The sequence below is a fragment of the Diadema antillarum genome, unplaced genomic scaffold (assembly GCF_040938485.1).
Source record: "Diadema antillarum isolate AM-2024a unplaced genomic scaffold, OU_Dant_1.0 seq00000059_RagTag, whole genome shotgun sequence".
Taxonomy (NCBI): Eukaryota; Metazoa; Echinodermata; class Echinoidea; order Diadematoida; family Diadematidae; genus Diadema; species Diadema antillarum.
In genome coordinates this window covers 765960-793866 of record NW_027271164.1, presented here as the reverse complement: position 1 = coordinate 793866, position 27907 = coordinate 765960, and the positions used below count along the sequence as shown (strand labels likewise).

General features: G+C 38.2%; 2 protein-coding genes across 2 annotated transcripts; both read right to left on the bottom strand.

The window, feature by feature from the left end:
• Window positions 1-10257: 10257 nt before the first annotated feature.
• Window positions 10258-18081, bottom strand: LOC139725782 (cathepsin L-like peptidase). Its single transcript, XM_071636864.1, has 5 exons — window positions 17986-18081; window positions 14427-14684; window positions 12149-12304; window positions 11649-11873; window positions 10258-10446 (listed from the first exon to the last, which is right to left on the bottom strand). Exons 2-5 carry the CDS (start codon window positions 14661-14663, stop codon window positions 10258-10260), a joined length of 807 nt encoding a protein of 268 aa, XP_071492965.1. The 5' UTR covers window positions 14664-14684; window positions 17986-18081.
• A 6603-nt stretch (window positions 18082-24684) lies between these two features.
• Window positions 24685-26788, bottom strand: LOC139725781 (microfibril-associated glycoprotein 4-like). The gene is made up of 3 exons (XM_071636863.1): window positions 26432-26788; window positions 25532-25740; window positions 24685-24970 (listed from the first exon to the last, which is right to left on the bottom strand). The coding sequence occupies exons 1-3, from the start codon at window positions 26786-26788 to the stop codon at window positions 24685-24687; spliced, it is 852 nt and encodes a 283-aa protein (XP_071492964.1).
• Window positions 26789-27907: the final 1119 nt, after the last annotated feature.

The following is a 27907-nucleotide window of genomic DNA, read 5'->3' as shown; positions in this document are numbered from 1 at the left end:
CATTAAATGATGGAAAACAGTGAATTTATATATCATTTCCTATAAATTTCAACTTTAAAGCTTCCTTTGTATACTTTGTTGAGTTTTTATATGCTGGGGAGCCCAGCGTCTTCTCGCCTTAGCTTTTATATTACTTTGTGAACTTGCAAAGGGTTCTGCATCGGGGTCTTTCCCATGTATTTTGTTAAGAGTATTTGAGAGCGTGTTATATGTAATGTATATATAGAGAGTAAATTAAGTCAATTGTACAAAAATGAAGTTTGAGTTAATGGGAATTAGTAAGTGTAATAACACATCTGGTGATAGAGTAACACGTAGTTATAAGTACTGAAGGGTAGTTTAGATATTATGTTGTATGTAGTATGTCAGTGTACATAGTGTATGTGAAAATTGTGATTGTTGCGTTTTTGTAAACTGAAAGTATTACGTATCATGTTGAATGTGAATAAAGACTTTGCAGAACTGTGTTAATCAAGCCAGATGACTGTGTTCTCCCCCTACTCTCTGACAGGTGTCATATCTCGCAAGGTCAGGGACCTGTTCTTGCATTGTCACCCTTTTTTTGTTGAATGAACGCCCCCTGCATCCCCTTACCCACAAGCAGGCTACGACTATACACATAGGTGAGCAAGTGCGCTTTTAGCTGTCGCGCTTGCAACGAAACACGGGCATTACTTTATATATATATATATATATATATATATATATATATATATATGTGGGCAAGCCCACATATTGCTAAGATATTAGCAAGAGGTAACTCCTCCAGAGATTGACCCTGGTACCCCATCTTCGAATGGAAGAGTCCAACGCTTTCTTTGGGGTTGTTATCTCCTCTGCGGGGTGAAAGCATTCAAGACTTGCTTTTCACCACAAGAAGTCCGCCATCTCTCTCTCTCCATCTAAGGTGAGTTCAAACATTTCATGGTATATTTGCTACAGTTACTTGGTAAAGATTTGAATAGTGGGCAACTAATATCATCAGAAGTAGACATTTTATCCTGAGTAGATGCTATTGAAGATAAAAGAATGGATTCCAAGAGAGCACTCTACACAGGTTACAAAAGTTGAGACATAAATGGCAAGCCTGAGAAATTCTACAAGTTCGATAAATGCAGCCGAGCTGGCCATTACCAATATAGTTTCATCGTGAATAGCCAGTAGCTTAATTGCTTTTAAAATGGACCACTTGGTCAGTTAAGCTCTACGTGTCTTGCGATTGTTTCATGAAAATAATGTACTTGGTTATGTATACTCTGTAAATTGACGGAGGAAACGGGATAATTATGTCAGTTATCAAATATGTTTCACAAACTATCCTATAACTCAGTAAAACTGAAACTTTACAGGGTATATAGTGTTGCATATTGTCATAAAAATGCAGTACTCCATGAGGCGTACAGGAAGGTATATAATGTGGGCCTGTCTGCCTGTTCAATAATTATTCTAGAAAATATTGCGAGTTGTTTTGTGTGTCTGTGCATGCAGTGATGGTATGCATGTGGCTAGTGTAATAATGTGGCTCAATGTGCATTGCAATGTCAGGGCATATAAGATTGTAGAATTAGACACTGCAGTGAAGAAAAGTCAGTGTACGCTTCAACAAACTCCGTCAAGACAAAGAAACCTCAGTGGTCTCCAAAGAAAGATACGCAGTGGAAAAGATAACAGTTTGATGGGCTAGGGGTACTTTCACACGGGAAGACTAACACACCACATGAGACAGCGTATGCGGAATGTCCCTCGAGGGAATACGTTGAGACTGGTGTTGAATGTTATAATTGTGTGTAGTGTAGATACCGTGTGCCATAATTTGACAGTCCAGGTTGAGGGATGAGTAATAGATGACTGTCTCACACAATTCTAAGTTAGATACCCCTCCTCTTAAAGTTTTGAAGTGTTACAGTATATGATAATACAGGATTGTATTTTCGCTAATGAAATTAAGTTGTGTGTTGTGGGTGTCAGCAGAAATAAGTAGGGTTATTATTAGGTATACAAGTTTGATGGGGGAGACGGAACTAGAATTAGAGTGTGAACACTCCTCCCACTGCCGGAGTGAAAACCACCGGTATGCACACCAGCGAGCCAGTGGTTCTCGCTCCAGCCCTGTGGTCGGATGTTGATGTGATGTGGTCACTCCTCTCCTGCCTCTCGCCAAGGTTGAGATAACTCTGTACCTCGGCAGTGTAGATAGCTTGCTACTTTCTTCCCCCTGCCTAAACAAAAGTTACGTTCAGACGGCAGGCCCTAACCTCGAGGTTAGGAAACCTCGAGGTTTAGCTCTTGCCCCCTAACTACGACGTGTGTCCACACGACGAATCTTAACCTCGAGGTTACGAAACCTCGAGGTGAAGCTTCTGCCCCCCGTAACTACGAGTGGGTCCCACTCGATGTTAAAAACACAAAACCGGAAGTTTCAGCCCACACTGCTAACAAGGCGTCTATTTATTCTTTAGACCAACCTGTCGGACTCGCTTACAGGTACTCTTTTTCTCTGTCATGGTAATCGGTATGCAGAGATAACACTGCACTGATGACTTTATGCCTTTACGAAGATATTCGTCGAAAACATTTTTTTTTTTTAAGAGTCGGAGAAGAATATAGAATACAGTAGCGAGTTCGACGTGTTCAGTTTCAGAGATCAAGCGCATGGGAAGAAAAGATGATGTTGTTGTGTCGTGCGTCATAGGTTTTTCACGTGTAGTGTATTTGTGGTGTACGTTTGGGAGGTTGACCCGGAAGCAGAGGGAAATTGTGGGGACTGGAGTTTACGGCGAGGTCACTCTTAACTTCGAGTTCGTTGTTTTTTGTGTCCACACGGTGCGTAACTACGAGCGGGGACCCCCCGCGGCTCGTGGTTACAGCGCTAACCATAAGATTTCTCGTGGCTCGAAACATCGAGCAAACCTCGAGGTTTGCTAACTACGAGTGCGTCTTCACGGTCCCTAACTACAAGTTCTAACGTCTCTGTTTTAAGTTTTGGACACCACTTGGGAAAGTGAGAGAGTTTATCTCCTCTTTTGAGGAGCCATCTCGAAGAGTGCTGGGGAAAAGAGAGGAGGTGTTTTATTTTATTTTAGTTCAGGAAGACAAGTTAGAAAAGAACCAGTCAGTGCAGATTGGTAGTAGAAATATACAACAAATGTCAGTGTTATTATATGTAGCCTGAGAGAATCCAATCATTTGAGTCATCGAATTGTTTTGAAGTGAGAAGGAATAAGTTTAAGGGCTTTTTCCATATTGATTTTCATTTGTTTTGGAACAGAATGGCTTAGATAAACGAACAAACATTTTCTCAATTAGTTACATAATGAGTTGGCAGAATAAATTGGAATAATGTTTGAAGTTAGATTAAGTGCGTTGTAATTTTATGACTAATTATGATTTGTGTATTTGTAGCACCAATGAATTATAGGCATTGATATGGGTGTGACATAGAACTGCATTCTTACCTATCGCACAGCTCTATGGGATGTAATCGATAGTAGAGATAGGAAAGGGATCAGTGAGAGATCGTGTTATAACTCATATACCTAATGAGTAACCGCTTTACAGCTAAATAAAGAAGGGTGTATTAATTTAGTTGTTTACAGCTGGGGATAGGGTAGGCAGACAAATAACACAGTATATCACATGTTGTTTTGTTTCACACAGAGTGAGCAGTTCTCATTCGTAATTACAGGCTTGTAGCACTAAGCAGATGTTGTGTAAACACGGTGTGCTGACATAGAGGCCGTAATTGTTGTACATGATTTTGTTTATAAGTTGTTTTGTGTTTTATCATTTGAGTATTCATTTGACCATTAACGAAATAAAAGATTCAAGACTTGCTTTTCACCACAAGAAGTCTGCCATCTCTCTCTCTCCATCTAAGGTCTACGAGTGCGAGTGAGCGAGAGGTGGGCTACATATATATATATATATATATACATATATATATATATATAATGCTAATATATAGTGAGAACTTTGAGCAAAAAAAAATGGGTTTTCATCGGGATTCGATATATATATATATAAACATATATATATATATATATATATATATATATATATATATATATCCGTTGGGTATATATCCGTCGGGAATATTATAGTTTGTTGAGGATTGAAAAGTGCTCAATGCTGTAAAGCAGAGCATAGATTATTAGGCGTACCTGTGTTTTGGTGTCTTGTCTGCTACCGGCGGTTTCACGCTGTCGCGATCTTCAGTCTGCCTGAAGATCGCGACAGCGTGAAACCGCCGCAGACAAGGCACCAAAAACACAGGTTAGCCTATATATATATATATATATATATATATATATATAATAAACATTTATATATATACATATATATATATATATATATATATATAAACATTTATATATATACATATATATATATATATATACATATATATATATATATTATTCATCTATTCATTTATTTATTTATCAGTGTCACTTATTCAAATTCGTACTACTACTAGTCTCATTCTGAACGTGCAAAGCGTCTCATGTTTATTGTGTTTGTAAAAAAAAAAGGATTTGTTTAAAGGATAGATGTATTTACGTTGTTCCTTGAATAAAAAGCTTTAATGAAAACAGCAAATTTTGAGAGCTATATACGTGTGACTCACACCTATTATCACTGGTATTTCTTACACACACAGAAAAAAAACACACACACATAAACACAAACGCACGCACACATCGTTCATATACTGCAGTATTTTCCTGATTATGCAGTGGTGTGGAGTAGTGTAACGAGATATACTAAAGACATGCATCAGATCCTTCTTAATTAAAAGCCGATTACAATAATAAGCCTCATTTTCACTTCATGCCTTCTCGTGTCGTTCACAATCACTCGCCATCAACTCCCTCGTTATGGTACACAAGTCTGTTTTTAACTGGTGATGTTCATTATTCCGAAGGTTTCGTTAATCTAAAAATTAAACAGGGTTAGTTTTTTTTTTCGAAGGTTTGTTATTCCGAAACACACAAATTTTAAAGGTATAGATACAATCGTTAATCCGACAATGAAACAGGTTTCGTTAATCAGAACAACTATATTGTGGCATTATAGGCCAGTTCACAGTTCCATTCTGAGCATGTGCAGATAAAGGTGATTTGGGACCTTCTCTTGAAATGAATTTACAACTGAGGCATTCAAAACCTAGATAGGGCTTCATAACATCTGTGTTAAAAATGAACCAGGTGCAGATTGGCATTTACAGGTGAATGTACATTCTTTTCAGCAAAATCTAACAAAAGCCATTAATGCAGCACTGACATGTAAATTACCACTTCCTGCATGGCTGTTTTCAACTGCTCTTCATGAAGACTATTCCATGTTTTGCAAAGTCTGTGGTTGGAGAGGTCATTTGAAACTAGTGCTAACTGTGAACTGGCTTATTCCGAAAGTTCTTTTATCCGGAAAAAAATTGCACACTCATGAACCTTCGGAATCATAATCCTTCTCTTTTGGGGGAATTAGAAGCCTTTGGAATAACAGACACACTTTGGAAAAATGAACTGTAATCGTTCCAAACAGCAATCACGAGTCACGACGAGGTATGCAACACTTGCAACTGTCAATTTGGTGCAAAATTTATTAATCATGACCCCTTTGCTGCCCCCCATTAATCCGATGATAAAGTTTTATTTGATTTTCTTCCATGAGACTTCATATACTAAATTTGTATTTCAAACAGAAACTCCTGTATGATTAATGCTTATACTACCAAGTGAGTAGATCTGCCTGAGTATATACGTCTTAATGCATACTATTATTCATATAATATTATTAAAGGGGTGGTACAGTATTGGTGGGGATGAAAATTGGGCTTTAACGTTATGCGAGATACCAGGAAAACACTTATGACATAGTACAGAAATACCATTATAAAAGGAATTCAAAGTTTATTTAATAAAAATCGGGTTTGGAATAGCTGAAACATCCAAAAACAAAGTTAAATAAATCAATCGTAATAAATTTAATGTGGGTCCCACACTTTATTAGGATCGCTCTGTTTTGGATATCTCCGCCATTTCAAAACCAATTTTCATCAAATAAACATTGAATCCCTCTTCGAATTACATGCTCTTTCATATTTCATAAAAGGTTTCTCACTATCTCACCAAAAAAAAAATGATAAAAATCTGAAGTTAAGGCTCAATCAAAACTATACGATCCCTTTAACATTAAACGTGGGGTAAAAGCATGTATTAGACAGAAATGGTGAATGCTGAGTATACAACAATAACATAGCATGTTAATCCAATCTATCAATGCGCTTCGACCAAGAAAGAATTATTTACAGAGAGACACTATACATCACCCACTACTAAGAAACTGAACTAAAACACTGTCTGACTAATGACCTATAGTTATTGCTGGCACGTGATCACAGCTGAAATCATTTTACTGCTTTGGAGTCGTTGGATACAAGACGAAAAAACAAAACAAAAACAAAACCATTTTGTGTACTTTGTCTTCATGATTCGAAAGATCATAGTATTACACTTATATGTAAAGTTTTGTATAATGTTTACGTTTTACTATGACTATACTCTTTATTCAAATTAAAACTTTTCCGAAATCAAAATTCAGAAATGCGCCTGATATTGTGGTACACACACTGACTATGATAATGTAGGCCTACTGGAAAATTACGCGTTTAAGCTTGTACAATTTGCACCCTTGTTCAAGCTTGCTCGTTTTTAATACGCTGTTATGATATAATTTAAATTCTGTATACCCATTTCATAAACACTACGTGCTTCTCATTTAGCTCGGTTACTTATATCTTGATAAGCTTCCTCAGTGCGTGGGTGAGGGTCATTAATAGAGGCATATCCGTTTTAGTAGCTTGTGGCTGTTGTCTAGAACCAAATCGATAAATTCATGTCGCTCATAATACTGTATACGCTTTTATTTTCGCGTACAGATATTTTCGTGAATGAGGGGGACACAGACATTTTCGCGAGATGTTGTTTTCGAAAACTGACACACACAAAGGCCTTCATAAGTACAATATTACCAAAATATAGTAGAAGTGTCTTTGCACCTTAGCGCATGGTGACATTTTCGCGTGTTGTCAAAATCGCGGTCCAACCGCTATTCGCGAAATTCGCGATAATTAAACCCTCACAAAAATAACAGCTTGTACAGTACACCCTGTTGAGGACGGACTGATTTTGCTAAAACACGCATAAAACAGACAGTTGCCCGAGTATACTCGGGACTCGTCCTCAACTGGTCATTGAAATAACATCGTTATACATTTAAACTTGTGGAAATCTCGGAAAATCTGTTGATGCCCTGTGGGTTACCCAGAAATGTTCTGAGTACCCCATTGTGTCTGTAATATTTTTTTTTTTGGTTGTTTTTTTACACTCAGGTTTAAACGAAAGGAAGTGCACGCGTAAGAATTCTTCCATCTTCAGTTGCTTCTTTCATTAAGACGTCAACGTGATGCTCCTGTCGAAAATCCGTAACCCTCTCAAGTGTCCACTTTATTCAATATCAATTCATCAAAGGGTAGCTGGCCTCAGTGGCGATACCACACTGGTTGTTCTTGTTTCTGGACATCCAAATGTACCCCTCCATCCCCCAGTCAGTGCCCCAACTGATAGACAAAATGCACAGACGTTAACAATATCATTTTGATGTTGACATCCTGCTTCATTAGAATGTACATAAATGTATCAAACGCTGTGCGTCTACTCTAGCAGGCTTTAGATCTGCGACGGGAGCGCTAAGACAACGCTAATTACGCCAAAAATGCAAGCGTTAAGGTTAAGGTTAAAATTTAATTTACGGTTAGGGTTAAATTTAGAGACACTTGTTCCCATTGTCCAACAGGGGAGGTTGCGTCATCTTAGCGTCCGCGTCGCAAGCTCGATACTAGGGAGCTTTAGATTTTAGACGCGCGGAAGTTGACCCACGTTTCTGCGCACGCTCAGAACATGTTTTTTTTTTTCCTCTGAACGTCCGCGCGTCTAAAATCTAAAGCTCCTTATTGTCACATCAAGGAAGACGAGAGTTTAAAGGCTTAAACCACATAACATCGTTCATGCACGTTTATCTTCTACTGGAATCGCTTGTGACAGTGACTCACTTCGTGAAAGGCTCGTATACGTTTATACATGTTTGACACTTACTGGGAGTTAATTCTATTATATAGGGTGGTGGCGTAACGTACTTCTGTCGGGTGAGGGAGAGGCATATATGTAATATATGTATATATATTAATATATAACATTTATTCATTTAATATTTACTTATACACATACGTATATACATAAACAGCTAGTTACCCGAAGATTCGTCATTCCGAAAATGAAACGGGGTTTGCAGCCCGAACCCCGCCATCATAATTTGAACATGAAATAGATTGCAAAATGTGAAGTCAACCAAATTGAACTATAACTTCAAAAATAAAATGAGAAAAGAAGCGATTTGGGATAATCTCAGTTTGCCATGGCATTTATGATAAAGATATCGTGGAATACTTAACTACCTTTAAGAAAGGGACACTTTCTGTATGTTGGAAATTTTCGAGTGGGCGTACAAACTACAGTGAGAAGTCAGTGCCCTTTTTCGGCATATTATGACATGCTCCTGTATTGATGGTTGATTTAACAAATTTCTGTAATGCCTATAATTACTTGCCACATTTGGAAAAAAAGAGAGATGAAATAAAATCATTTCAGGTAAATCAATTCCAGGCACACAATTCAATTCAATTCAATTCAATTCAATTCAATTCAATTCAATTCAATTCAATTCAATTCAATTCAATTCAATTTTTATTTTCCACTCATGGGGGGGGGGGGGGAACACCCTCGTCAGGCAAAGGCTGTCTTGCAGAGGGGTCCGCACAGGTTAGAATACAAGCATTATACATACAGTATTACAAGCATAATATTCAAAGAACATGCAGAAAAATATAAACACCGTGGTAAGCCTGGTTTAGACAAAAAAAAAGAAGAAATAGGAAAGGAAAAAATAACACAAGGCCCTGGAATACGACATAAATAGAAACAAGAGCATGTGAGAATGAATTTCAAATACGGAAGAAAATCGGTATTGCTGATAATATATTTTGACTGTGGATTGATGAGTGCCAAAAAAAAATGGTCGCTATAATATATTCTCTCTCCGTATCTTTCATACACAAATTATGAAAGACACAAAACGCAACTTTAATCAAAATGGACGTAATGACGTAATGATACATCGTGAATTCGTGGAGTGAACTCATTCATACTATAATGTAAATCAAAACACCAGTCAACTATGTAGTGAATTACAAATTGACGTTCAAAATATTAATGGTCTAGATTGATATCTTGAGCAGCAATAAATCGTGGAAAGATTAGGCTGGCATCCGGACCGTCTGCTCGTAATGATTTTCTTCCCAGAATATTAACACCCTCTAACGACAAAAGAAGTAGCAGGCCCTTCGGCAAAGGTCGAGGGCGCATTTTGTGGAAGGGAGTATCACATTTGGCAAAGGGTCTGGAACCAGACTGTGGAAAGATTGAACAGAAGCAAACGAACAAACAAACAAACAACACTGGGACTAGGTCTCACCTGTTCTTCACGATCCAGTAGTCGTCACCCCAGAAAGAACTGTCATAGCCAACAGCCAAGACTCCATGATCAAGAACCTGCGTAGAGCAGTCAGGTTCATCATATACACCTGTAGAGAAGATAGAGCATTGGGCGTTTCGTGCTTGCAAATAACCGTTTCATGATTGAACAATGAAGTGATATTCAGTGCGCCTTTTGTTGTGGCCATTTATGCAATATACTTCTATTTAGTATTATAAATTACACAGATATCACAATGATATCCCCTCACTCACAATTTAAGTACTGTATGCACAACTCAAAATATGGCAATAGCCAACAGGCTGTTTTTTGGTTTTCTAGTTATTGCCACTGTATCTAACCAAGGCCGGCGATACGTTTTTGAAAGTGAGGGGGCCCAGTTTATGAGAACAGGGACCTCGATTCATTTTGAGGACGGAGGGGGAAAGACATTTTGGATAACATCCTTATTTCTGGTGCCAATTCCGGGGTTAATCGGCTGACAAGCAAAGAAAAAAAGACTTAACCCCAATTTTATAATGCCAATTTCGGGGTTAGTAGCAAGACCCTATGTATTCGGCAAAAAAAAGGGAAAAAGTGGAAGGCCTTTTGAGCCGGCCCTGTCTACATTTACTTTCAGTCAGATATAAAAATCACTTTTTTAGGGGATCAGAGTGAAATATTGGTCTTACCAGAGGAGTAGAGCTGGAAGGATAGATTACTGGCGTCAATACCAACTGAAATGGGTCCAATGTTAGCTACGGCTTTCTGCAGGGCTCTCTCTTTGGGAGGGGAGACTATTGTGTAGTCACTGCAGGTCGCTCCAACGCAGTCTGGTCTGAAGCGGCAATTTCCATCCTTTATTTGTGTGTTGTTGTCATTGTTTTTTGTAGGCGAAACAATGAAAGTGTTTACTTTGAAGCAATATTAAACGTCATTCTAGAAACATGTATTGCGTGTAATGCAGTGACATACAAAATTACGACGATCATATTTGCCTTATTTTTGGTCTTATGTGCAAGTTAATAAAGTGTAGGACGGGCGGTTTGAGTTAGGCAGTTCTTTCCGTGGACATTTATGGCCGTTGTATTTAATTCCACCGGATTATGATCACGCAGTAGCCCATGTATAAAAACGTACTGGTAAACGAATCAACATTAGCCATATGCGTGTGTTACAAAATATATCCAAGAGTTATGTTGAAGGATAGAGCTTAGAGTGTGCAGAAAAGAAGATGACACTTCTTTGTTAAATAGTTACAGATTTGGTGATTTGTAGGCATAGACCTTTTCACGTCAGCAGAAGTCAACATGAAATTGGATGCTGGGGAAATAATATGAAAACGAATAAATAGATAAATAAAGAGCTTATGGCATTGAAGAAAGGAAGACATTGAATGAAATGCAAATTGAATGATAACGTGAAAACCATAGTTAGCGAACATAATGTATGTCCAAACACGCACACACACACACACACACACACACACACTCACACACACATACACACATACACACATCATACTGTCAACTTCCAGATTGCGTTTTCATGACATTCGCGTGTTTCTGCTGAATTTCATAAAGGCGCATTCTTTTATTTGATTTGATTTGATTTGATTTGATTTGATTTGATTTGATTTGATTTGATTGGACTTGATTTTTAGCAACAACTGTATATTGATAATCTTTTAAATGTCGGTGTATCCCTAGGGTCATCCCACTAGACCCACACCCACGAGTCATACAGCCCACGAGTTCGACATTGAAAACAAGTTCATAAGTCATACAGCTCACGAGTCATATAGCCCATGAGTTCGACACTAGGCAAATAAAGCCCATGACTTCGACACTAGGTAAAAACAGCCCTCGAGTTCGACAGATACAATACGGGGCTTAATGTGTCGTTCTTGTGGGCCTTGTTAGCTTAGTGTTGAAGTAATTGGCTGTGTGACTCGTGGGCTGTATAACTCATGGGCTGTATGACTTGTGAGCTGCATGACTCGTGGGCTGCATGACTCGTGGGTGTACGTCTCGTGACGTACACCCGTATCCCTGACTCACCTCTCCTTCATACTCGTAACAGTCTTCAGTATCGATACCATTGTTATCGATAACGTACTGGAAGGCTTGCTCCATCAAACCGCCATCGCAGCCTTCGTTGCCCTCGTCGCCGGAGCAGTCCACCAGGTTCTGCTCGCTGAGACTAACCAGCTTTCCAGTTTTAGCGAAGTTCTGTCCCTCCAGGGAGCCCGTGGCGCTAAAAGCCCAGCAGGACCCGCATTGCTCCTACGTGGAAACATTGCGCAGGATCGTATTGTATGCGAGAGACCAAGGTTTACCAATAATAAAGCTGACAACACCGTTTCTTTTCTTATATTTTCTTCTTTTTCGTTATTCCTGTAACTCGTATATAGCTTCTGTCAATATCGTGTATGATTATGTCATTATCATTTTCTCGGGAATGGTATGGAAATACATTAGAATCAAAACGACGAAGAAACATCAGTTCATAGTGCCGAAAAAAGCTTGCCAACAAAAGACGATATGAGGTCAGAGGTTACCTGATCTTTAACCCTTGTGACGTATCCCTTGGTCCTCCAATCAACGGCATTGGGAAGATCGATGTTGGGCTCCATGGAGATCGTGGCATTCGTAGTCTTGACGGTCTTTTGTGTCCTCCGGAAACCATTCATCCTGGCTACAAACTCGCGGTTCTCCTGTGATAATACCCCATCAGATACAAACGCATAGTTACGCATGAGAGGGAAGGCAACAGCACACAAATTCGTGGAGAATCTGTTAAAGTCTGATTGTAATCAACAATAATTCTCCAGAATAATATGTATCCAGTATAACGATATTCATGTCGGGCTACATACCGAGATCAAGAAAAAAGGCTAATACAAATGTTTTTGTTTGTTTGTTTGGTTGTTTGTTTGTTTCTCTTCAAGCAGCCTTGTGATTCACATATATATTATTCATGAGCTGTTGGTTATTATATTTTTTTTTCCCTTCAAGAGAATCTCTCTCGAAATACTAAGACGTCCCTAAGAAAAACTTTAGAAAAGTTTTATAGGTGGCAGACCTGCAAGTAGAATGGGCTGTCCCAAACCTACCCATTTTGTCTTCTATACAGGTGCTGAAACAAATCGGGGAACCTGACTAAAAGAGAATGCATCAACAACAGCATGATTAATATGAATAGCTGTGTTTGATGCTGGTGAATTCCTTGACAAATTACAACGTCAATCTGGAAGTTACTTTATTTTGTTTCGGCGAAGATTCAGAAAACAAGTACATTTTTTTTTTCTTAGCAGTAAAACATAGTAGACTTTCGGTGAGGACCCCTGAGCTGAGTTTAAGTGGGGGGGATACATTTGAGGGCTATAATGAAACAAGTTGATTTAACCAGGGAGGTGAGACATGATTAACGAGACATCGAAAGCATCTTTTGAATAATTTCCAGAATATTTTGTTCTTCTAAGGTGGGTAAATTTCAAAAGTGACACATAAAAGTTTGTACCCGCAGAAATGCTGGCGAAACACCAAAAAGAAATTTGAATGTGTGAGGAAAATAATATGTTGATAATGAATGCTGCTTATGAAGAGCAAATTAAATGAATGGCAATTTCCCCAAAATCTCATAGAGAGATATACAGAGGAAGAGAGAATTGAAACAGTATCTCAAACATCATAAATTAGTTATTGGTTTAAAAACAATATGCATGTTTTTTGTTATTAAAATACAACTTTATCTGTTTAAGATGGTTCACAAATTCTCTTTTATCATCGAATTCCATATGTTTCATTTTCCGTTATCACAGGACGTGAAGAGCCAAAATTAATATGAAATGTGAGTATCTTACTATGGACATGAGTTTTCACAGCACTGAATCTGAAATAGGTGGTAATGATATGTAAATCACATATCTATTCTGACTTTTCAAATTACTTTCCAATATTTTGATTAATCGGTGTGCAACATTAAGCAAGAAAGTCCACAAATGCTAACTAGCACATTAAATTACCATGGATCGGACGTCGATTTCCTTACCTGACGACAATGAATGATGCTAAATCAATTTACTTATTTACTCATTTCACAAGTAGTTTAGATATATCAATGTTTAACCAATACATGGCTGACGATTAGAACATGTCCCTAATTTATTCGATTGCTTCCCCTTACTACAAGTATTCACTTTTATCATTTAAAATTTTGCCCAGAACTTTCGTATATAACATACATATTTGTTTAGATATGATAACCAATACATGGCTGACGATAGAACATAATCGCTAATTATTCGATTGCTTCCCCTTACTATTCACTTTTATCATTTAAGAAATAATCAAGAACTTTGCGTATAGAACAAATATGGCCGCACAACATACATTCTTTATTACATAAAAACAACTTACTACACAAACTTTCTACACTTTTTGCACTATGCTCGCTCTTTTTCATATATCGTTATTATTATTATCATTATCATCATTACTATTGCGTCATTATCATCACCATCACTATTATCATTATTGTTAAGAATGTCTTAAATGTATCTATTTTGATTATTATTTGGAAGTTATTATTAGTTTTTATATCTTATATCTTCATTGCTTCGTTGAACAGAATCATTCATTGAGGCCCGAGGCTGAATTATGAATGATTTCGCAAAGCATTACGTACACAGTATATTTATAATAAAAATATTATACAACCTACCCCCCCCCCCCCCCCCCGAGTTATCATGATATCAAACGATTCAGCATATTATGACGTGCCATTTTTAACCATTCTCAAGCTTGTGTATGGTGCTTTGGGTTTGTCAAGCTCACCAAGTCTCCAAACTTGTTCATCCCCAATCGGTAAGTAGACTCGCCCAACTCGAAACGGGCGTTGTGCCTGTTGACGAAGTGGTGATTTCGCTGCCAGATTGACCTCCTCATCGCTTCCTCGACGTCGTCCTGGTACTGCTTGCCGTGCCTGACCTTCCACTCTCGCCATTCCTCGTTTAGAGACGCGAGAGCCCCCACGAGACAGACGGAGAGAATTACAACGCGCAGGTTCATCATGATGACAGAATACGCTGAGTCCTGTGAGGGAAAGAAGGAATGTTAGCGCCTCTTACGCCAGTAACTGGTAGGAACATAGAACATTTATACATCCATTCATTCTTTCTTTCATTCATTCATTCATGCTTTATTCCCATTTCCAATCAATATACATATAGGTAATACATACGTCAAATGATAACATATCTTGTATCATGCATCTTGTTTTAGAAACATAAATTGAGGGGCTGCTAAAAAGCTGACTTGTATAGTGCAGTCCCTTCACTTACTCCGTGTACTCACGTTATATTACTACAATTCATTAATACATTATTATCTTACAATTACAATACATGTACCAAACAAGTTAATCATTGGAAGTACAATGTATACACTTTTCATTTCATCGATGGTAACATGAGGCATACAATAAGTAGTACTGTATATTCATAATCATAGCCTCTTTGGTAGGAGCCCATATTGCTCGAAGTTTTAATAGCCTGTGCCAAACGTCCACCCTCTCTAGTGAATGTAAGAGGAGCGAGCAGAGGTATAGGTTCTGCGAAACCAGGCAAGCCAACATCGAGAGTCAGCTGACCAAGGTAACGGGTAGCGGATAGCGAGAGCCGCACAGCGAGGCACCCGGTTTCTGCTCTCTATGTTCTTCGCCCTAGACCATCAGTGCTACCGACAATATTATTCAGTTCCATTCGGTTCAATTCCACCGAATCAATTTCTTTCATCCTTCTGTATTCCAACTCTTTACATTCAGATGACCCCATCACTGCATGCCTCTGAGGCTTTAATGTTTAAGGTACACCTTTTTCTTTTAAATTACTTAAAATTCTCTTTTCTTGTGTTTTTTTTTAATCTGGTTTGTTACCGTTTTGTTATGATGACCTATTTCATTCCTCTATTGTTTATAAGTGTGAATTATATTGCATTTCCCCTTTTAAATGATATTGTACTCTCTAAAAAAATCGAGTGAAAATATATTCACTCTTAAAGGAGTGAATACAAAAAAGAGTGAATTTAGAGTGAAATTGGAGTGAATTTTGAGTGAAAATGTTCATTTTCACTCGTTTTGGAGTGACCTCAGGGATCACTCGAAGATTTAGGAGTGATCCCTGACGTCACTCCAAAACGAGTGAAAATGAACATTTTCACTCAAAATTTATTTTATATCCATCCAACGAAAAATAATTATATAAAATACATATTTTGACAAATCATATCGTATAAAAATTTGTAAGAAATATACAAGTCATAAACTACAATACAATCAAATAGATACCAATGAATATAACAGATACTGAGAGAGAGAGAGAGAATGCTTACTTTGCAATGATGACAACTGTCTCTATAGACTATAGACTAAACGGGAGCTTGTAATATTCGGATCACTCACAAACATTATATGCCATATATGTCTCAAAAATTTATCCATATACAATTTGCTCGTCTGATAACTACAGGTATAATATAAAGATATATTTTGTAGGCAGCACAGTACAGACAAAAATACAAATATGAAATGAGATTTGACGCTTGAGGATCTTAGTAAAGGAGCTAACTTGAAGGCTGCTTCTTGCGTCAATTTTTATGCCTCAGTCTATAAGCCTACATAGCTCATGCTTGTAAAATTCTTGCCAGTCATGAAAGGAATAAGGTAATTCTAGCCCATACGCTTGACTGTTTATAATAATTTCTAATATTCAGATTCTTAATGTCAGTCTTCATGTTAGACGTTGTTCTTGCACTAGAAATGTTAGACTTTCATAAGCTTTACACATTTAATTGACCTTTTGCAATAATAAAATTGGAGGCAAAATAATTCTCCGCATCTTCTGGAGGAGCACTGTCAAATATCCATAGTCGTAGAATTGTTATTTTTGGGTGAAATTCTGTTTATTTTGGCATCATTTTCTTTATATCGCATTAGTTCTGTGACATCACAGTAAAGTTTGCATATATAAAGAGGTTGGCACGTGAAACCAACACATATAGTTAAGAGAATGTCGAATTTTCCTCTTTCCGCGTGTTCAACGTTTTGCTTTCTATCTATCTAAGTTTGGAACAAGTATTATGTTTTGTTAATAGAACAACACCTTCTATTCCTTGTTGTAATACATTACATTATTTAATGAAGTATGTTGATGATGTTTGCCGACTATTCTATATTAATCAATATTACATCATTTTGACGAGATATGTATAAAGCTTGCAGGTGAACGTAGATCCTCATTCGGTTTTTTTTTCATTAATCTATTTCCATCTTAGTTTATCTTACTACCCACGCATACACACAAGCACGTCACACATAATTTATTACTACAGTACTTGTCGTTCATTTTGATACACGTTACGACACGTGATCGATTCAGATTGTAGTTATGATGTGTTTGCTCGCCTTAATTACTCTCTATATGCCATGTTCATTCTAGACACGGATATCATGTTGCGCGATCTATGCAAAATGTATTTATCATTTGAAAATGTGGCTTCAGTCGCCGCTCGCCAGAGATTGGAACAGATTGTGTTTAAGCACAATAATTATGTTATGAATTAAAAAAAAATGAGCAAAGAAAATGGGATTCCATCAGTTTATGTTCGTCAACAATAGACAAACTGATCTACATGCTACAATGTTATACTGCACTGACTGATTCGATTTCCTAGTAATAAAGAAAATGATAAACGAATTGACTAAAAAATCATTCTGAGTGCGACCAGGATGTTTAACAAGATAGTACAATGGTTTAACTCAATGCAGTGTAACCGGGTGAAGAAAAAAAGAACACAATAGACATCAGAAATAATTTCGAACCAAATAAAATTTTAAAATTATTGTAAATTACAAAAGACGATGAAGAAGACGATATGACAATCATTACAGTCTTTAGCTTTCACTTTCTTCTTCGATTATTTCCTGTTAGTATAGCCAGTTTGGCTGAAATATAAGGAAGAGACTGTTCAACCAGGGAGGTATAGAAGCCTTTGACTGAAAAAATCATTCTGAGCGCGATCAGGATGTTTAACAAGATCAATGCTTCGACTCAGTGCAGTGTAAACGGGTGAAGAAAAAAGAAACAATACACATCAGAAATAATTTCGAACTACTAGTAAACCACGACTTCCTGTTCAAAAACTCTATCACTAACACAGAGTTGATTCATAGCGAAGCATTTTCTTTTTACACGATGAAGAAGACAATGCGATAATTATTACAGTCTTTAGCGTTCATATTCTTCTACGGTTGTTTCCTGTGAGTATGGCCAGTTTGACTGAGATACAATGTACTTAGTAGAAGGAAGAGATCGTCCAACGAAGTGAGTTCACTTACCTTGCCTAGACACTGGTCGCTCCCAGCCAAAGAGATTTTGGGAGGAGAAAATCTCTTTGCTCCCAGCAAATCAGCACTGTAGAGGGAAATGAATCGATGGGAAGATTTCACATGCTTATAACAATAAGGAGCCGTGGGGAAAGCCCTTCAGGCCTACCTACATACAGCCAAAGACAACCAGACGTGAATGCGCGCGCACACACACACAGACACACACACACACGCACACACACACACACACTCGTGGGTACTTTTTTTGTTTTTCAACAATGTTTATTCTGTTCCATTCAAAGTAATAAAAAAATAACAATTTTCATTGGCTACAATTGAAATGACACACACATTTGCTACAATTGAAATACACACACAAGCACGCGCACACACACACCTTCATGCATGGATGCATACATTCTTATGATGCACAAGAAGAAAGTAATCATTTAGAAGAGATTATCACTAATCCCAGCATCTATACGATTTGTTTTTATTTAACATGATTTTTATAAACAAACCTAAAGACGTCATGACTGATTTGCGACTCACATTAAAACCAGGCTCTTTATCGTCTAAAATACCCTCGATGAGCAATAACAATTACAAGATTTGGTTTCGCATTCTTATTCGTAAGTACACCTTGGCAACCTAGCTCGAATTTCTGTACAGAGAGGTTCAGGTATTAATGACCACTTAGCATGAACCTATTCTCCCAAAATAAAAACAAAAACCAAACCATCCTGTGTATAGCTCTCACCTTGGTTTTGTTTCCTTTTTCATTTTCCCCGAGCTTTATTTTTGTTTCCTTTCTTTCATCCTTTCTCTCTTTCGCATGACACGTGACTATCAAAATGCGCATATCTACAAAGAGCAACGAATGAACGAACCTTCAGAATAACGAACATCACCCAATGTATCTACAATGTAGTTGGTAGACACGAATTATCCACTTGAAGTGTCAATCTCTGATTTGGTGTAATATGTTTAAGGTAAAATAATTATACCAAAGATAAAATACATCTATGTCAGAAGCAGAAAGGGGTAAAACATTGCACGTTATTATAATCAATGGAAGCAAATGAAATGAAATCGGAAAAAAAACACACCTCATTAATTTAAATGCAACATTTGGATTGATACCTTTATAGCTCAAATCTCGAGTACCTAAACTCTACTACATTTCCCTTTGATATTATTTTCTCTTAATTTGCAAGCAGTACAACACCTGCTACATGGCAATTGATTCATTCATAATGATAGAACCACCCACAAGGCCCCACTGCTCCTGGCATTTGCACTTATGATCATTGACCCACTTGTAATATTAATGTCATATGTATTCTATAACGTTTATAAAGAACAGGTATCCATTTTCTCTACACGAACATTAAAAGCATTTTCGTTTAGCCGAGTTACTACTAAATTTTAAAAGTTCACTGCTGGAACGATGTTCTAAAGACAACAACGCAGCAAACAAATTGGATGATTGCATAATTTCATCGTTAATGTACACTGAAGCTTTCTCAGCGATAGTGGAAAAGATGCACGAAGTGTTCAATATAAAACCATCCATCCCCAGGTACAATGTGACCAATATTTACCACATTACCCTATAAAGCCAGGGCCCTATTTCATTAACAAAAAAAAATGTTTATGATAGCAACTCTTGCTGGAATGACGATTGTCACAGTAACGACAAGAATCCAGCTTCCTGATTGGCTGTTGCCATTGGAAGTCGCCATTCCAGCAAGAGTTGCTATCCTATAACATCTTTTGTGACAAGGGGATGGAACTCATTGTATGAGGTTCTATAGACGCAGTGTCTCTCTTCGCAGTTTTCAGTCATCTTAAAAAAACACCACTTTTTATTTTTTACAAAGTACCATTTGAATTATAATCCCACTAGTTAATTCACTGCAAAAGGCCCCTATTTCAATAATATCTCCTCTATCGTTGCCCATTTAATTATTCACGCTCGAAGGCACAATATCTGGAATTCCAACAGGTAACAATTCTTTTTTTATACGGTTAGAAGATAGCTCCAATCATGACGTAAGCACTATACATTGTAGTAATATTTCTTTCTCTCTATTTTAGGTATACCCTAAAGTTGCAGGGGGCAGAATCTACCCCCACCCCCCCCCCCCACCGACGTTTCGCGCTATAATTCTGTAACGCGAGGCTTATTGACTTTCTTTGTTCAAGTCTCGCGGAACTTTTGAGACCAAATTTGCAATGTCTGCGCATATTTTCACTAAGCCACGCCCATTTTTGTAACGGCATGTCGCCCCAAAACGGGCAAAATTGTGTGATTTTGTGTACATTTCCTATGGAAAACAGTGCTCTGTCATGAAAGTCATAACAACCTGATTATTTTTAAAATTGATCGCTTTTTGCTAATTATGGTAGAAAAGTGGTCAGTGACAATTTCCAATAAAAAACAAAGAAAAAAAAAGTTGAAAAACAGAAATACATAAGAAATTCTGAAAACAATAAAATACATAAGAATAGAAAAGACTTTTGGAAGGTTTTGTGATGAACAATTGTTGAATATGCCAAAACAGATTTGCAGGCCCAAAAGTAGGCTCTCAGTGCTTTTTATTAGGCTAAAATATGATCTTGAGCTTAATTTACATAATTGATCAATTAAGATAAAAAAAAAAATTATTGTTTCAAAAAATATCATGGCACAATCTTGTAGATTATGACGTGGGTGTCACGCATGCCAAATTTCGTGGCGATTGCACCTCTGATGGCCGAGATCTCGGGGGTGGGGGGCAGCATCCGCCCCCTCCGGTCTTAAGGGCTTTTTACACTTGTAAATTTTTGCTTAGCCCCGGACCAACGGTGGGGCTAAGGGGGGGGGGGGGGGGCCTTAGCCCCACCGTTGGTACGGGACTATCCTTAGCCCACTTTCTGTTTACACTCGTTTTTGCCAAAGTGGGCTAGCCCCACCGATAGTACGGTACTATCTGGCCCTGCAAATTAGCAGGGGTTAGCACCGCAATTGCGGTGCCAAGCAAGTGAGTGTAAACAGAACGAAAAAATAATCCTGGGCTAAGCGAAGGAGGCGAAGTCCGACCCTCACTGACCAATCAGAAACAAGGTAATCAAGTGCTGCCGGTGCATGCGTGTACGTGTACAGTACACAGCGTAATTATGAATATTCATGTGGTTTGGAAAGTCCGGGGCTAAGAAATACGAGTGTAAAAAGGTAAGTTTTCTCCTTAGCCCCGGACAAGAGATAGTACGGGACTAATTGGCGAGTGTAAAAAGCTGAAAAAATTGGTACGGGACTAACGATAGTCCTGGGTCAGAGAAAGTCCGGGGTTAAGAAACACAAGTGTAAAAAGCCCTTTAGTATAGCCAAAAAAAAAAAAAAAAAAAAGCTCGGCCTGATTTGGGTCAATGCACGTGTAAAACCACAGGTTAAGACGTATTTCTTTTTTTTTTCTTTCTGCCGTTCCTCTTTCAGTTCCAATTAAGAACTCTGATTTTTTCGATGTAACCCGAGGCCATCATCCCAGTCAAGCACACTTCTTATGGATGACGGTCTCTTCCAATGTCTTGTACCTCGAAATAATGATTACGTAAATTTTTATTCATAAGAATGTAATTTCCTTTTATGTAATGTCTATATCATGTTACGAGTAAGATTATAGAAGTCTCTACTTGTGTCATTTTCGTTGTTAATTTGGTGTTAATCTATTGTTTTCTGTGTATTTCTATACATGTGGGCTTATAGAATTAAACAGAAACTGAAAACTGAAACTGAAGTCTCAGACATACAAGGCCTTAGATGTCGTTATGTGAAAGCAAATGCTTCGTTTACAAGCGATTATCGAAGTTGAGTTGTTTGGATGTCATTTCAAAAAAGGTTTTAACAGGCATCATTATAGGCAGGCATAGAATGGGGTGATCAGTGATGCGTCCATTATTTAACGATAGAGAGTTTAAAAACCACTTTTGAGGAAAATGAATTTTGTTCTCTTCATCCCACGTGATACAGCTCTCTTGATCGTCAAATATTATCAATACAATGAGCCTTGTATAGTATTATAATCACTTTCATTATTCTATTGATCACGCTCGTTAATAGCCATTGACCTTCGAAACAAACTGAAGTGTATGGCGTAATCTAAAATTTAAAAAAAAAAAGGTGGGAAGTCCCTGATCAATTTCCCCTACCACAACGGTAAGAAGACATCTTTAAAAAACACATGACGTTGACAAGTCAAGGGGATTATCTTCCTGTTTGTTTGTTTGTTTTTTTCTGTCTGTCGGTTTCTTCGTTTGTCCGTTTGGACGTCTGTTAGCGGCACCTTTTTGCCTGTAACGGATTTGGACGAAATCTGCGGGGACAGCCATAAAATAAATGATTAGTTGCTTTGGTCATTTTGGTCATTTGGCGCTTGTCTAAAAAAGAGCGAATGATTTATCATAATTATAGGGGGTTTGCTTCAACTCTTTATGACGTAGCTCCTCAGAGCATACATAAAGCTTGATCTCAAATGCTGGTCATAACCTCTGCTACACCATAGGATAAGATCCGCCTATTTGGCGATACTCTGGGTCTGAAAACACATAGAAGATATTGCTTGCATCTATTTCACTCGTGATAAAATGCTAACATTTCTGCAAGACATTTGGGAGGAAATGACACTTTCAACTTTATGGCTAAAAAAATAAACTTTATTTCGTGTTTGTCCCTGGCTGACGTCAAGGTATGTAGTATGGCAGCTGCTCTGATTGCTCCAGCGAGAAAATACCAGAGTAGCCTATAACTACGAAATGGTGAAAAATCACAACGTTTAAGATGGAAATCTCCTGATCTGATGATCACTTCACGATGAGAAGCTGAAGGTAGCTATCTAGCCGAAAAATATCGAAACAGCAGACTCTCCACACAATACTGACACATTGAACACCACTGAGGATTATTGATCACTCCGGCCACTCAACGTAAAGACGTGAATAGTAACAACTCACGTTTAGCAGAAATCAATAAGATAAATTGTTGGGACCTTCCAGGGTAACAATCGGAAAATAACGTATCTTTTGAAGTGCTACCAACCCGTATTAGTCTCTTTCTTCTCTCTTTCATACTGAATCCTTCTTCTCTGAGTTTAAAACACATCTGAGAACACCTCTTTAGGAACTTACCAGAATCTCTCTCACCATGCCTCACTGGCATTTAGGAGGAGTAGACTTCACAATGCCATACAAGGTGATATCAAAGCGGTCTACATGAATACGTGTCGGTGATTGGTCATAGTGCCATCACGTGGCTAATGCAGCGAGGATCAAAATCGTTACACGACCTGACGTCACGTCAGACATGTCAGGTAATGATAATGTGATTCCAGAATATGACTGGCTGCCAACGGAACTGGAAGAAAAAAAAAAACGGTTGGTGGGGCATTTTTATGTAGACCATAATAATATATATCGCAATATACCGTGTCTATCGTTGTAATGTTATCAACACTTAAAAGTCCCCTGGGAGTTACATTTTCCCCACGAAACAACATGTACCTCAGTGCTGAGCGTTTCTAAAAATTGTTATTATACTCTCTTGGAGAAATTCCGACTCCCGCGGTAATGTCAAGACAGTGTCAACACATAATCTTCTTAAAGTTGAATATTCCTTTATCATACGTGTGCATAAAATACGCCCAAGCTGTGCGTACTACCTCCATACGTTATTGTACAAACTTCATACACCCACATCATCTCTTTCTTTACATGAAATTCAAACTTTGATATCTATATATATATATATAAATTATATATATTTATAATAATTGATACACAATCTATTTAACACGCTGAGTTTCCGACTTGTGTAATGTATTTTACACGCTGTGACATAAAACAATTTGTCAAAAGCTTGTAACATCATTTCAGAATTGTATTTACTAAGTATTGAAGGGTTGGTATAGTTTTGATTAAAAGTGGGCTTCAGGTTTTCAACGTTTTTGATGAGGATTTTTATTTTAGATAATGAGAAACATCTTATGAAATATGAAAGAGCATATAATTCTAAGAAAAAATCAAAGTTTATTTGATTAAAAATGGTTTTGAACTGGCTGAGATATCAAAAACAAAGAGATCCTAGGTGGAACCCATTAGGATCGCTTTGTTTGACTTTGTTTCTTGAGATCTCAGCCATTTCAAAACCGATTTTCATCAAAAATAAACTTTGGGTTCCTCTTAGAATGACATGCTCTTTAGCATTTCATAAAATGGTTTCTAAGTATCTCGCAAAAAAAAAATTAAAAGCTGAATCCCCATCTCAACCAATACTAGACCATCCCTTTAACCTTTAGAAGGGAAACAAGGATTCCAAATTACAGTTGGTACATTACTGGTGTAACAGTGTGCTGAGTGGTTTGAATGTGTTTCTGAAACAGAAGAACAAAGAGTTTTACAGTATAGTTCTACAGTTCTACATTCCTAGCATGTAACACGTATACTTTGGCACTATACCAAATCACTAATTATTGTCTCTTTTTAAGACGTCAAGCTATAAAGCCGTAATCATCGTCTCCTTCGGTCAAAACGAGCAAACTCTGAAAATCTCTCGCGTTTGACTTTTTGGTCCAGTGGTAACACATGTCAATGCAATTTTGTCTCCTTGAATCATATGTCGGGATGACAAAAAAATGAACCTGCGGATAGCATGTCAGGCTGTCCTCCTATTTCTCAACCCCGAATTTTCATCTCCGTCCTCATGAGGCCGTAGTTGTGTCCGTGCAGGTGATACCACACGGCCGCGTTGGCGTAGCCACTGGTTGTTCCCCCGTTGATATAGTAGCCATTCAGGTTGCTGGAGTGGCATGAGGTGTACCACCAGGCCCCGTGGTAAGAGTAAGCGCAATTTCCGCCCCACCCGTCGTGGTCAGCATCGTAGGTGGAGAACTGATAGCCGTTGTGACCGGACAAGGAGTCCCCAGCGGTACCAGAGTAGCTCCAAAAATAACCGCGATAGCTGTTTGAACAAACCAACAAAAATGGGCATTATCTTGTCTGGTATACTTGTATGTATGAACTTTACCATAAATGCAGGTTTGTGTTTATACTAATCGTATCTTTATTTTCGGCATGCGTTATTCCTCACACCATTTGGCAATGTAACATTTCACTTCTGTGATTCTGATCATTATGAATTAAATCGGCTACAGAGGAAAATATAAATGTGCACCGTGTATACAAAAGTCCGATGCACACGCACTCCATTCATCCGGTATTTTAAGCTGTACGTTTTGTATCTTCATCCAAGATTTCAGATGATGGTATCAGATGCATAAGCTACAGCCTACAACCTTGTGATCTTTTTTCTCCGTCGCTACATTGGAGTCTATGTCTACTTGTCTTTCTTAATGTAGGCTTCTCATTTTCGGCTTTTATTTGTAGTTATCTGAACTCTGCCGGTTTAGTAAATGCCACGCACCTTTCAAAAAGAAAAAAAAGACTTGGAAAGAGTTCTAGATTAACGCTGCGATGAGTTAAATTGATGTGAAATCTGCGAAGCAAACAACAAGAAACTTACTAGTCATTACTTGCGTGTGAGTAGAAGTAGTACTGAGCGTAGTACCAGTTGTAGTTCCAGTCCTGTAGATCTACCCGTAGGACCACAGTACTAGACGCCAGGCGATAGAGCCTCTCGAGTCCGAGCCAGTACTCGCCACTTACAGTCCCGAAACCATTTACGTAATCTGACCATCCCAGGTAAAACTCTTGGGAACCGTCTTGGCGTTTCTGCAGTATGATAAAAGAATAAGGTCCCATGTCCCTTCGATTTCAGAATTCAGTATGGAGCGGGTTAACGTATAATCTTATTGATGTTCGAGTTAGCTTAGATAACAGGACAGTAAACTAAATGGAAACGAACAGAATAGTGAAATCATAATTAATATCAGACCAATTTACAGATGAATGGATAGAAAGGTAGATAGATAAACTATTGAATAATTAAGTAAGAAGGTGGTAGTTTGACCTACCAATCCCAGTCGTGAACGGATACGTACGTGTCAGCTTGTCTTAAGACAATTAGCTATATTGTTCTGGAGTACGTGTTCAGTATGATATTCAAATACAAGGAGTTATTTCTTAACTACAGGTCGACCGTGATAAAAGTCTATGACACTCCCACTGATTTAATATTGAGGATATAAATGTTCTTCGTCAGATTTTTGCAACTTGTACCTATAACTAGGATACCATTGCACTGACACGTTTGCGGCATTATGAAAGATTGGAATTATCATTGTTTTTTTTTTTCATCCTTTTCAACGAGAGGGACTTTGTTTTGTTTGTGTTTCTTTGATATTACCCTTATTCTTTTTATGCAATAAAATTGGTGAACATGAACATTAATACTCATGCCATCGTTTCACGGTAAGTTTTTCTGCTCTGGACAGTGTTACCAATGGAATGGGACACTTTATACCAGCCAATGTGACGATGATGGGCCGTAGTAGTTGAAATCGCTGTCGGACACGAAGTCGTTTGGGTGATCCGATTTAGTGCCGTCATTGACATGACAGACACGGAGACTTGAGGCGAAGTTGAAGGACTGACAGTTAGCACCCTGACGAAGACAAATCGCCAGGCACTCCCCGATCGACCTCACTCCGGTGACATTTCTTACGAGATGACCGGAAAGCATCTTACCTCGGTCCGAGCTCGTACTGCTATCCATGTAGGCATACGATGATTCGCACTCGCTTCCATCGACGACCTCGAACCAAGAGGCAACGACAAGGACAGCCAAGATCCTTACCAACATGCATCTCATCACAGCCATTGTAGACACAGTCTGGAAGTACGCTTGCCTTCTGGAAGTACACCTTCCTTTTTGACCTTGTTTGAGATCTCGGTGTAGGACTATTTTGGAGCACCCACCCCTTTGTTAATCGACTATGCTTTTAAAGATGAGGAGTTTTCTTTTATTTTCGGGACCTACGCGTTGCGTTAAATCGATGCTTAAGAGCAAAGATAAGTACCCTCTTTCTCCCGAATAGCATCTATATACGATACATAGATGTTGCGTCTTCCCAACAGACAGGGACTATCTATGGAACAGGTGTTCATTGATATTGTATTCCAGTATAAAGAAAAACGTTTATCAGGGAATTGTAATGAGCAATTATCAACAAATAAATGTAGGCGCCTACAAAGAGCCACCGGAAACAACAGAAAAACGGAACGAACATTGAATTTCTACAATGTTTTACTGTTTTATGCCTCACACACCGTCGTAAAAATCAAAACTGTAGTAAATAGATGGGATTTGTTTCCCTGAATATCATGTGCAAGGCTAACTGCACATAATATGCCTACTGGTGCCCCATTATGAATACAATGCATAAAAACGACGCCTTCGTTGGGTAAGGGAATGGTCGGTGTTGCTTTTGCTAAAGTTTCCATATTTTTGGTACAGACCTCACCAAAAAAGGGAAAAAAATGAATTGACGCTCAATCTTTCGCGATATATACCATCCCGCTTGTCTCGTGCAATGGTAAATAACACAATGCCCTTGATTAATCTTGTATAGGCTGAAGGGTAAATGTTTCTTTAAAAGTGTGAATTCAATGTTCTAAACAAGAGGTCTATAACGCATCAACTTCAGGAGGGTTTGATATCACTTGCGAAGTATAAAGCTGTACCGTCACTCTTAGGAACACGTCACTACATCTGTAGACAGGTGGCGATGCCAATGTGCAAGTCGCGAGCTCGAAACGCACGAGTCATACATCCCAGGATCAGTCATACTGCCCACGAGTCATACATCCTAGGAGTCATACTACCCACGAGTCATACAGCCCAGAAGTCACACTGCCCACGACCCATACAACCAATAAGTTAGGCCAATACAACTCACGAGTCACACTTCCCACGAGCTCGACAACGAGTAAAATAGGC

What these genes read in the sequence shown, in the direction of transcription:
- LOC139725782 (XM_071636864.1), bottom strand. Translation starts at nt 14,663, where the DNA reads ATGATGAACCTGCGCGTTGTAATTCTCTCCGTCTGTCTCGTGGGGGCT. An exon ending in TGAACAAGTTTGGAGACTTG is followed by an intron (nt 12,305 to 14,426) that starts GTGAGCTTGACA and finishes GTATTATCACAG; the next exon opens with GAGAACCGCGAGTTTGTAGC. An exon ending in GTTACGAGTATGAAGGAGAG is followed by an intron (nt 10,447 to 11,648) that starts GTGAGTCAGGGA and finishes ACACAAATAAAG; the next exon opens with GATGGAAATTGCCGCTTCAG.
- LOC139725781 (XM_071636863.1), bottom strand. Translation starts at nt 26,788, where the DNA reads ATGGCTGTGATGAGATGCATGTTGGTAAGGATCTTGGCTGTCCTTGTC. An exon ending in CATCATCGTCACATTGGCTG is followed by an intron (nt 25,741 to 26,431) that starts GTATAAAGTGTC and finishes ATCATACTGCAG; the next exon opens with AAACGCCAAGACGGTTCCCA. An exon ending in TCACACGCAAGTAATGACTA is followed by an intron (nt 24,971 to 25,531) that starts GTAAGTTTCTTG and finishes TTGTTCAAACAG; the next exon opens with CTATCGCGGTTATTTTTGGA.